Here is an 11,674-nt window from a genome sequence, read left to right as displayed (position 1 = left end):
GTTAGTTGGAGGAGACCAGAGGCATCCTTATTTTCAATGCTTGAGGAAGAGCAATCATTTTGTGTGGACCAGCGAATGCGAAGAAGCGTTCCTCAAGCTGAAGGAATACTTCGCCAGCCCGCCTGTTCTATGCAAACCGCTGCCAGGTAATCCCCTTTGTCTGTACTTCGTTGTCACAGATCGAGCGATCAGCTTGGTCATAGTACAGGTGCAAGATCACGTCCAGAGGCCCGTGTATTTTGTTAGCAAAGTGTTGCAGGGGCCTGAGGTGCGCTACCAGGCCATTGAGAAGGCGACCTTAGCAGTGGTATTTGTAGCTTGGAGGCTCCGCCACTATTTCCAGAGCTTCACAGTGATCGTGATGGCTGACCTTCCCATCCACAAGGTTTTGCAGAAACCTGATATGGCGGGTTGGATGGTGCGCTGGGAGGTCGAGCTGTCCGAGTTTGATAAACACTATGAGCCTAGAGGACCTAACAAGGGTCAAGTCTACGCTGATTTCGTAGTAGAGTTGTCCTCGGTAGCCACCCAGCTAGACAGTAGAGACTTCCAATGGGTCCTCTTCGTGGATGGGTCGTCTAACCAGCAGGGCATTGGAGTTGGTATCATCCTGGAGGGACCAAACGGATTACTAATCGAACAGGCCCTGAGATTCGCTTTCAAAGCCAACAACAACCAAGTTGAGTACGAAGCATTGGTGGCAGGAATGTTTCTAGCCAAAGAGATGGGCGCTCGAAGTCTGCTGGTAAAGAGTGACTATGTCATGTTCTTAAAGGAGACCTTCGCTATGTTCGAGTTGGTGCACGTTCCTAGGGAGCACAATGCCCGAGCCGACTTACTGGCCAAGCTTGCCAGCTCAGGCAAGGGGACCCTATAGAGGCCAGTCATCCAGGAAACCATAAAGGTGGTCAGGACCTCCACAGGTTGCGGAGGAGGTCCAACAAGTGAGTGCCTTGAAGGGCGGGAGAAGAGGGCACCGATCGTTGACTTAAGAATTCCTTAGGGTGCCCAAGGTAAGTGTATATGACTATTCAGCAAGAGAGTCGTCAGACATTTGCTTGGTCGACGTGAGTGAAACTTGGATGACACCTTATACGCGATACCTAGCTGATGGCCTACTCCCACAGGAGCTAACGGAGGCCAAAATCGTTAAGAAGAATGCAGGCAGATATACCCTGGTGGATGGAAAATTGTTTAGGCATGGCTACGCTTACCCTATCTTCTCCTGTGTGAGCGGTGAACAGTGCACATGTATCATGACTGAGCTCCATGAAGGTATCTGTGGGAGTCATATCGGGGGACGAGCTCTCTCATTGAAAGCGGTTCGAGCAGGGTACTACTGGCCGACCACAAGAAAGGACTTCACAAAATACAAGCAGTGGTGCAAACAATGGCAACAGCACGTCGATTGGGAGGGTTGCGATCGATCCACAACCCATGGCCTTTCCACACATGGGGAATTGATATTCTAGGCCCGTTTCCCTTGAAAGAATTGATGGCTAAAACAAGACGGGGGGGGGGGGGGGAATTGTTTATCAAAGATTTTCTTAAAGATTGATTAAGAATGAACATTTATCAAACTATCACAGATAATCAATTAAGGAAAGCAATCGACAAATGATACAAAAACTGTTTACAGAATTTTAACCGAGTGAAGTTGCATTTTAATCGATTGTTTATACCAACAGCAGAAACAAAATTAACACAAACAGTTATAAGGAGTTAGAGATAGAGATATTTACACAAGAGTTTTATACTGGTTCACTCAACCTTGAGCTACATCCAATTCTCAGAACAACCTCTGAGTTCCACTAGTAATCAAATCCAGATTACACCAACACACCACAAAGAGGTGACCTTGAAAACCACAAGACCCACTCACCCTCTTTGCAACACCACACACCTCAAGTCAGAACACCCTCTGACTTTGCAGGACTTCACACACGTTTACAGTTAATGAAAGTACAATTACAAGAACCTTGAAAGGGATAAAAAACACTTGAGATTATACAAAACAGGAAGCCCTATGATCAAATCTTGTACCAGTGCAAAGCTTTAATAGCAATCTTGCAAATCTTTTGAAACTTCTTTCACAAACAAATCTCAATCTCTATTTCAAACTCTGTAAAACTTGTTATTTTGTTGTGAAAGAAATGCTATATTTATAGCACTTGAAAACTAGTCGTTCAAGGCAGCATTAATGAGCTAAAACAATTTTGATCACATTCAAAACAGTTAAAACAGGTTTTCAAAACACTGTTATGAAAACACACAATTAACCGGTTGAAACCACGATTTCACTGGTTGAATTGGTTAGGCAGTTACATAACCAAGTCAAAAACAGTTTTAAAACCTTTAAGCCAGCTAAGTGATAAACAACCAATTATATCGATAATTCAACCGCTTGTTTTCCCTTTGCTTGGAAAAACACTTTGTTTCTTTAAAGCAGATTGGTCAAGCTTTGTGCAAGGCTTAAGAACTGATCTTTACAAAGATTCTAAATACTTTAATCTAAACCCAAACCAAAAGTAGCACAACTTCAAGCTTCATCTTGGATTTGAAACATCAAAGCTCACATGCTCAACTATTTCCCCCTATTTGATGGAGACAAATCCTTGGGATGCTTTCTGGAATGTTCTTGTTTAGAATTTGTATAACCTGCATTCATGAGCAAACATAAAAACACGGGGTAATCTATTCTAATCAAATAAGCACCAGAAACCAGTTCCCACTAAGTGATTTCAAGAGAGGAACATAAGCCAAATCAGATGAGAAACCAGTTAACATACATAGGTGCAAACACAGATAAACAATCGGTTATTTTGTGGGAATAACCAGTTGAAATTTTGTATCAGAGTTTCAATAGTTTAAGAAGTTCAAAATTAATCTAGTTAAAAAATTATAGCAGCAATGTTCAAAGCAGTAATAAGAACATTACATAACCCAAGACTTCCCCCCCTATTTGTCTTATCAAATAGACAAAAGAAAGGATTAAAACGGCATAAAAGAAAAAAATAAAATTGTTCAGATAAACAATCGATTATTTTGTAGGAATAACCAGTTGAAATTTTGTATCAGAGTTTCAACAGTTTAAGAAGTTCAAAATTAATCTAGTTAAACAATTATAGCAGCAATGTTCAACGCAGTAATAAGAACATTACAGAACCCAAAACTTCTCCCCCTATTTGTCTTATTAAATAGACAAAAGAAAGGATTAAAACGACATAAAAGAAAAAAATAAAATTGTTCAGAAATTTAAACCAGAAAATTTTGAAGGAATGACTGTTCTCCCTTTCAAATTGTAGTTCCATAATCTGATTCTGAACCTCTTCAATGTGTTCATCCAGGGTTGAAAAACATGAATCCATGTGATTGAACCTTGACTCACACAAATCATGCAGATTCTGATCCTGCCTGTTGACCGGAACGCTGGAAACTGCCTCGTCAAAGGATCGACGTGCGCACCGCTTCGAACCTCCGTTCCTCTTCGGGATCTACCTCAAGAACCTGCAAAGAAACAGTACGGCGCCGCTGCGGCCGATCGCACTCCAACGCTCAAGTCAGTGACGGTATCACCAAATACTAAGAGAACAAGAACCGTGCAAATCCTCTCTCACAGTCAGCTCTATCACTCGCAAGCGTAAAGTGTATAAACTGAACGTGCGTACCTCAGAAAGTTTGTTGAGAACTCTTATATACCTGGTGGCTTTCTCTCTCCTGGAAGTTACAGACTTGGACACGTGGCTCGCATCCGACTGTACACGTGTCATCATCTGGAGGCTCCTTGACTTGGCGCTGCTTCTACTCTCATTTTGGCTAAGTTACTTATGCATGGTACTGCCCAGTGCATAGCTAACTTGGGAGTGCGATCTCTACTGGTACTGGCGAGTTAGAGGCCTTCATACACCTTCCCTGTGGTCTCGCCGGCCGCCTTCATAATCTGCTTCTCCTTCATCTTCGGCGATGTGCTTGCTCTGGCGATCTCCAATAACTAGGTCGCCTGAATCTACATCTGGCGACTTCATCTTCAACCTGGTGATCGCCGACTCTGGTAAGCTGGAGATCGGAACACGCCAACTTGACAACTGGCGACTACGCAAGCCCCCCGACTTCCTTCCCTTCTGCCAACCTGGCGCCTTGTCAACACGCCCATACTGTAGCTGGATGCCACGTCATCACTCCCGACTACCAGGGCGGTACAGATTCCTTTGATTCTCAGCAAATGAGTCCATGCGGTTGACCATCAATCTTTCAAAAGCAGACATTGTGGTCATCCTTTCTCCCATGTAAGCATCATTAGGACCAGCCTTCTGAGTCTCAGCAGTAGGTTCAGCTTGAGTTGCTGCATCTTCAGGTTCATCCTCATCATTGGTTCCACTTGGGCCTGCTTGATCACCATCCTTGCTCACCCATCTCCCACCAATTTTAGTAAACCCCATTTTGCTTAGGGATCCATTGTTAATCTCACTTGAGGGCTTGATAATTTCAACTAGCTCCCCTTCTATATCCACTTCAAAATAGTGAAGAAATTTAGAGATTATAATTGCATAGGGATAGTGGAAATTGCATAACCTCATGGATTTTTGCATATGCTCCTTGATGGTGTGGATCCAATTGATCTTCACTTTATTCAGGATGCAATAGATCAGCAGTAGATCTTCCTCATAGGGAATGGAGTGATAGCTCCCCCTAGGTGTGATGATCCATGACACTATGAAGGCTATGAGCCTTTCATCAAGCTTTAACCTTCCAACTGAAAAATTCCTCACTTTGAAGAGGGGATTCTTGAGACAACCTTTGTAGAACTGCATTGATTTGAACTCTTCAACAATTCTTAGGTTTCCTCTGTTGATCCTCAACCCAGAGAATTTCAGTCCAGCCACATCAGTCCGTACATCATTTGTGATGACCATTTCTACACCTTTCACATGAGAAACAAGTGAGTCACCTTTGAATTGAAGGTTAGTATAAAATACCTTCACCAAATCTGGATATATGTTTCTAGTGAGTTCAAGGAAACGTTTCAGCCTTTGTTCCTTGAGTAGGCTCCTCACAATATTCGGATTTTTCTATTTCATACATGTAAAGTAGACAAGCTTGGGTGTATTGACACTTTTCCTACTAGTTTCATGTAGGTATTTGTCAATCAATTCTGATTCTCTAGAAAACCACCGTTCAAGCTTTTCACCACTCCTAACAACCCTGGTTTTCATTCTTTTAGCAGATGGAGGAGTTCCAGCCATAGCTTAATTCAGAGAGGAACTTTTGCACACTGCAGAGAAATCTTTAGAGCAGAAGAAAAAGAAGAACAACAGGTTGTTTGTGTGTAATACAACAGCTAATAGCAATCCTTATATAGCCATAAGTCTTGGTCAAAGTGGGTTGTTTTCAAAACAGAAAAATGAATCAAATCTGAACCATAAAGCTGTTTTTGTCAGTCAAACAAAAAGTACAAATACTCACATGTTGATTTGACCAAACTTTAAAAGCAACTTTAATTTCCAAGATAAGAAGAATCAGATTTATTAAGAGCGGTTATAGCAGAAGAAAATTGTATTCAAACATGTAATTAGTACAATATTGACCATAAATATCACTGGGTTTGAACATAATTACAAATCAGAACTTAGAAATTAAAAACAGATTTGCCCAGTGCTGACAGAGAGAAAACAATCGGTTGTTTCGAAAAACAATCGGTTGAAATTCTGCACTGATGAAAAGTTTTGAGAAAAACAGATTTTCAAACAACCATGCTATATTCAAATATCAAGGTTTATAATGCACACAAATTGTATAAGGAACAAATGAAATACAAGGTAATTATAATCCAGGCATAGAGAACAATCATTGAATTGGATTTAAGAGTCAATGTTTCAACAAAAAGAAGAACAAGAAAATTATCCTCAGATTACAGTTACACAAATGGAAGCAGATCATAGAATCAGGATAAGGCTTTGACTTGTACACAAATCTTGTTGAGATCCTGTTCTTTCTGACCCTTCAAGTAGAGTAAAAACTCTGCAAAACAAAACTTGTTAAATCACAAGGTTTGATCCCTTAAAAAACTTGGGACCCTTTGTGTTAAACTTGTCTTTGGAACCATCAAAACATATGAGAATCCATTTAATGACCCCTTTAGGCACAACAAATTTACGAAACCTGCAGTACCTAACTGAATGACCTTTCTTCATGCAATAGAAGCATGTAACAACCGGTTGAATCAACCTTTTAACCGATTGTTTTTCTGGTACAGTTGAAAAAGGTTTTGAAATCCCATTTCCTTTGCTTTGAGGAAAAAAACCTAAACCAGCTTTTCCAAAAACACAATTTTGAGATGCAATAGCATCTTCAAAGTTAGATTTTCCAGTTGTAAGTTTGTTTAAGGTTTTCAAAAGATAGTGAATATTTCTTTCAAGATTTTCACATTTTTCACAAACTTTTGACTCACAACTGGAAGATGAGTTTTTGTAAATTAAATCAAGGTTTTCAAAATCTTCTTTTGCTTTTCCCAACTCTTCTTCCAGATATTTGATTCTGTTTTCTAGCCAGTTATTTAAGTCTTTCAACCGGTTGTGAGAAAGTGCCAATCGGTTAGCCTCTTCATGAATTTCATTGAAAACTTTAAGCATTTGATAATAGTTGTTACCTTTGATTGAAGATGATGAACTCATGCTGCTGGACACAGATGCTCTAAGGCACAAATTTTCTTCTTCATCATTAGAAGAGCTTGAGGATGAAACTTCATTGTCATCTCATGCCACATATGCCTCTTTAGGTTTTCCCCTTTTCTCATTTTTGAAATTTGCACTTTCTTTGATTTCATTGTTGGGGCATTATGCCTTGATATGACCCTGTTCACCACAACCATAGCAAGTGTACTAGTTAATATTAAAATCACTAGGTTTCTTTGAACCATACCTCGTTGAAACTTGATTTTCTTTCTTCAAGAACTTGCTAAATTTTCTTGACAACAAACTCATGGTGTCTTCATCACTTCCACTTGAGTTTTGTTGTTGTTTGTGATTGCAAGCTTTGAGTGCTATCCCCTTGTGTGTTTGTCCTCTTTTTCTTGGACAACAAGCCTATTCATTTTGAGCTCGTGCTCCCTAAGCTTACCAAACAATGATGCAACAGTCATTGATGTTAAATCTTTCGATTCTGAGATGGCAGTGACCTTTGGCTGCTACGTTCTATGAAGACATTTCAATATCTTGATGTTCAACTCCTCCTTGTCAAAAGTCTTACCAAGACTCATAAAGTGATTCACTATGTGAGAGAACCTTTTCTGCACATCACAAATGATTTCTCCCATCTGCATTCTAAAGAGTTCATACTCTTGAATAAAAGCATGCTTTTTGGCTCGCTTGGCATCGTTTGTCCCTTCATCTGTGACTTCAAGGATGTCCCACATTTCCTTTGTTGAGCTACACTGTGATACCTTGAAAAATTCATCACAATCCAGTCAAATTTGGCTATTTTTACTTTGAGCCTCAGTCCAATCAGATGAAGGTTTATCAATTAAAACCTGATCTCTTTTGACTTAAGGTATAAAGGGACCATTTTCAATTGTTTCCCATATACCCTTATCAATTGAATGCATAAAGATTTTCATTCTCACCTTCCAAAACTGGTAATTGAACCAAAAAACAGTGGTGGTCTCTTTATGGAAGCATCTTCCCCAAAAGGCAACTTGTTAGCCATGTAAAAGATTTTTCAGAAAAAAAAAAAGAAACTTGAATATTTTTCAAGAACCTAGCTTTTGATGCCAATTGTAAGAATTGAAGGCTAAAACAAGAAAGGGGGTGAATTGTTTATCATAGATTTTCCCAAAGATTGATTAAGAATGAACCTTTTTAAAAATATCACAGATAAGCAATTAAGGAAAACAATCAACCAATGATACAAAAACTGTTTACAGAATTTTAACCGAGTGAAATTGCGTTTTAATCGATTGTTTATACTAGCAGCAGAAACAAAATTAACACAAATAGTTATAAGGAGTTAGAGATAGAGAGATTTACAACAGTTTTATATTGGTTCACTCAACCTTGAGCTACATCCAGTTCTCAGAACAACCTCTGAGTTCCACTAGTAATCAAAAACAGATTACACCAACACACCACAAAAAGGTGACCTTGAAAACCACAAGACCCACTCGCCCTCTTTGGAACACCACACACCTCGAGTCAGAACACCGTGTAACTTTGTAGGATTTCACACACACTTACAGTTAATGAAAGTAAAATTACAAGAACCTTGAAAGGGATAGAAAACACCTGAGATTATACAAAACAGGAAGCCCTATGATTAGATCTTTTACCAGTGCAAAGCTTTAACAACAATCTTGCAAATTTTTGAAACTTCTTTCACAAACAAATCTCAATCTCTATTTCAAACTCTGTAAAACTTGTTATTTTGTTTTGAAAGAAAGGCTATATTTATAGCACTTGAAAACTAGTCATTCAAGGCAACATTAATGAGCTAAAACAGTTTTGATCACATTCAAAATAGTTAAAACAAGTTTTCAAAACACTGTTATGAAAACACACAATTAATCGGTTGAAACCACAATTTAACCGGTTGAATTGGTTAGGCAGTTACATAACGAAGTCAAAAACAATTTCAAAATCTTTAAGCCATCTAAGTGACAAACAACCGATTATATCGATAATTCAACCAGTTTTTTTCCCTTTGCTTGGAAAAACACTTTGTTTCTATAAAGCAGATTGGTCAAGCTTTGTGCAAGGTTTAAGAACTGATCTTTACAAAGATTCTAAATATTCTAATCTAAACTCAAACCAAAAGTAGCACAACTTCAAGCTTCATCTTGGATTTGAAACATCAAAACTGTTAGAATATATGACCTTAAACAAGAGGGGGGTGAATTGTTTATTAGAGATTTTTGAAAACTTTTGAAAGTTTAATGAAACTCAGTGAAGAAATCCAGAAGAGGAACCAAGTTAGCCAAGAACACAATCTATTTTAAATTGAAACACAAAAAAACAATCGGTTATTTCTTCGATTCAATTGGTTGTTTATACCAGTAGAATTATAAACAACTTAAAAACAGAATTTAAAAGATATCAGAGAAAGAGAAATGCACACAAGCAGTTTATACTGGTTCACTCTTACAACAACAGCTACATCCAGTTCCCAGAAACCACTAGGTAATCCACTAAGCAATCAAAACCAGATTACAAACACCACACACCAAAGTAGTGACCTTGAACCCCTCAAGAAACACACTACCTTTGACAAACCACACAAAGACTGTTGATCTTGAACACCTCAAGAACACACAACACTCTCTGCAATACAACAACAGAAATACAGAAGATAGAGAAAAGGATTACACCTTATCAAAGTACAATTGAAAAGAATACAATTGCAATCATATTCCACTCTTCACCTGAAAATCAAAAGCTTGATGTGAATCTTGAAAACTTGAGATCAAATTTGTCAAACTGAATTTCTCAAAACTGTTTCTTACACTTCAGAAACATATAAAAAACTATATATGTTGAACCAAGTGGTGTTCAATGTTTTGAAGAATCCAAATCCTTTGAAGGATGATGCTGCTTTGCTTGATGCTGCTGCGCTGGTTTAAGCTTTGTTCTGGGGTAGCTCAATGTTGTAATCAACCCTTGGATTAAATCTCAAAGCAATTAGCATCTCAATTTTATCAAAGCAAAATGTTTTTTAAACTAAGTTGAAACAACCGATTGTTTTGTCGAAACAACCGATTGTTTACACTTAGGTGTTTTGAGAAAGTTTGAAAACTGTTTTTGAATGGTGAATTTTGTTAAGTAACAAAACAACCGATTGATTCGAGGAAACAATCGATTGTTTGTTTTGAAACCATAACAGAAAAACTGTTTTCTTTGACTGAGCTTTAAATGCTTTAACTAAATACGCTCCAATCATTAAATGCTTTGACCATGTTTTAAATGCAATTAAGAGTTTGTTAAGATTTGATAACAAACTATATTCTTAGATATATTCTGAAAAACTGTTTTTATGTTTTTAAGAATCTTGAAACAAAGTTTTAATCTAAGAATAGTTTTTCAAAGAGTTCTGAGATTGCTTAAGAGTTGAGAGATTGATCAAGGTGCTGAATAGGATTCTGCTTGTACTGATTGCAGATATTCATCTGTAACAAGTGTAATCTTTGTAAACTACTGAATAATTCGTTTGTGTGTGTTGCTGAGATTGGCTGTGTGTTCTTGAGGTGTTCAAAATCAGCAATCTTAGTGTTGGCCAAGTAGAGTGTGTGTCTTGAGGTGTTCAAGGTCATTCTCTTGGTTGTCGTGTAAGTGATCAAGTGGTGATTGCTTAGTGGATATCCTCAGGGTTTCTGAGAAGACTGAATGTAGCTCTAGTTTGGAGTGAACCAATATAAACAACTGTGTACAATCTCTCTATCCCTAACTCTTTAATTTCAGTTTGTTTGTTGTTTGCTGGTATAAACAACCGATTGTTTCGAAGAAACAACCAATTGTTTTTTCTAGTATTACTGTTTTGCTTGCTGTTTTGGCTAACTGAATTGCTGAATCAATTGGTTTCTGAAATAAGTTCATTCAAGCTTTGAAAAGTTTGCGAAAACCCCTTTAAACAATTCACCCCCCCTCTAGTTTAAAGCCATCTTTTCTGGAAAGGCCAAATTCGATTGCATTGCCAAAAATATTATAACCTCTGCTTTAAATTCTGATGAGTTTTTCAGGGTCTCACAATGCAAATCATCAAAAGAAATGTGGGATACTTTGGAAGTCACTCATGAAGGAACAAATGAGGTCAAAAGAGCTAGAAAGCATGCTCTCATCCAAGAGTATGAGATGTTTAGAATGCTTAAAGGTGAAACCATAGCTGAAGTGCAGAAAAGGTTTACACACATCATCAACCACCTTAAGAGCCTAGACAAGACGTTTGACAAAGAAGAGCTGAACATCAAGATCTTGAAATGTTTTGATAGAGCATGGCAACCAAAGGTAACCGCTATTTCCGAATCTAAAGATCTAACATCATTAAGTGTTGCTTCTTTGTTTGGAAAGCTTAGGGAACATGAGCTAGAGATGAATAGACTCAATGTTCAAGAGAGTGAAGATAAGCACACAAGGAGCATAGCCTTGAAAGCATCCAAACATAAGGGAAAGCAAGATTCAAGTGATGATAGTGATGAGGAAAATCTTAGTTTGCTGTCAAGAAAATTCTGCAAATTCCTAAAAAGAAACCGCAACAAAGACAACAACAAGGATAGGTATGGAAACAAGAAACCCAATGAATTTAATTCAAATAACTATACTTGTTTTGGTTGTGGTGATCAAGGTCACATAAAGGCAGATTGTCCCAACAAGAGCAAAGAGAAAAAGACAAGCTACAAGGAGAAGAAAGGCAAGACAAAAAGAGCCTACATAGCTTGGGATGAAAATGAGGTGTCATCATCAAGTTCTTCATCAAGTGAAGATAAAAAAGCCAACATATGCTTAGTTGCTGAGGATGATGATGATGATTCTTGCAGTTCAAGTGAGGAAAAGTGAAGAGAAAAGGAAGAATTGAGCCTTCTGATCAAGCTCTTGAAGAAAAAGGCAGTCATTGAAGCTGAATCAATGCTATGCAAAAGGTCAAAACAGTGAAAAGAAGTTTTCTTGATCAACAAGCAATTGGCTCATTGAAGAAA

At 38.1% G+C, this 11,674-nt stretch overlaps 1 protein-coding gene across 1 annotated transcript; it reads left to right on the top strand.

Annotated features, from left to right (window-relative positions):
* The first annotated feature begins 361 nt into the window (after positions 1-361).
* On the top strand, positions 362-877 carry LOC137817905 (uncharacterized). Its single transcript, XM_068621129.1, has one exon. It carries the CDS (start codon positions 362-364, stop codon positions 875-877), a length of 516 nt encoding a protein of 171 aa, XP_068477230.1.
* The last annotated feature ends 10,797 nt before the right edge of the window (positions 878-11,674 follow it).

Source organism: Phaseolus vulgaris, chromosome 10 (genome assembly GCF_051622355.1).
Source record: "Phaseolus vulgaris cultivar YP4 chromosome 10, ASM5162235v1, whole genome shotgun sequence".
Lineage (NCBI taxonomy): Eukaryota > Viridiplantae > Streptophyta > Magnoliopsida > Fabales > Fabaceae > Phaseolus > Phaseolus vulgaris.
Note: the sequence above shows the minus strand (reverse complement) of the source record. Positions and strands in the feature narration are given on the sequence as shown.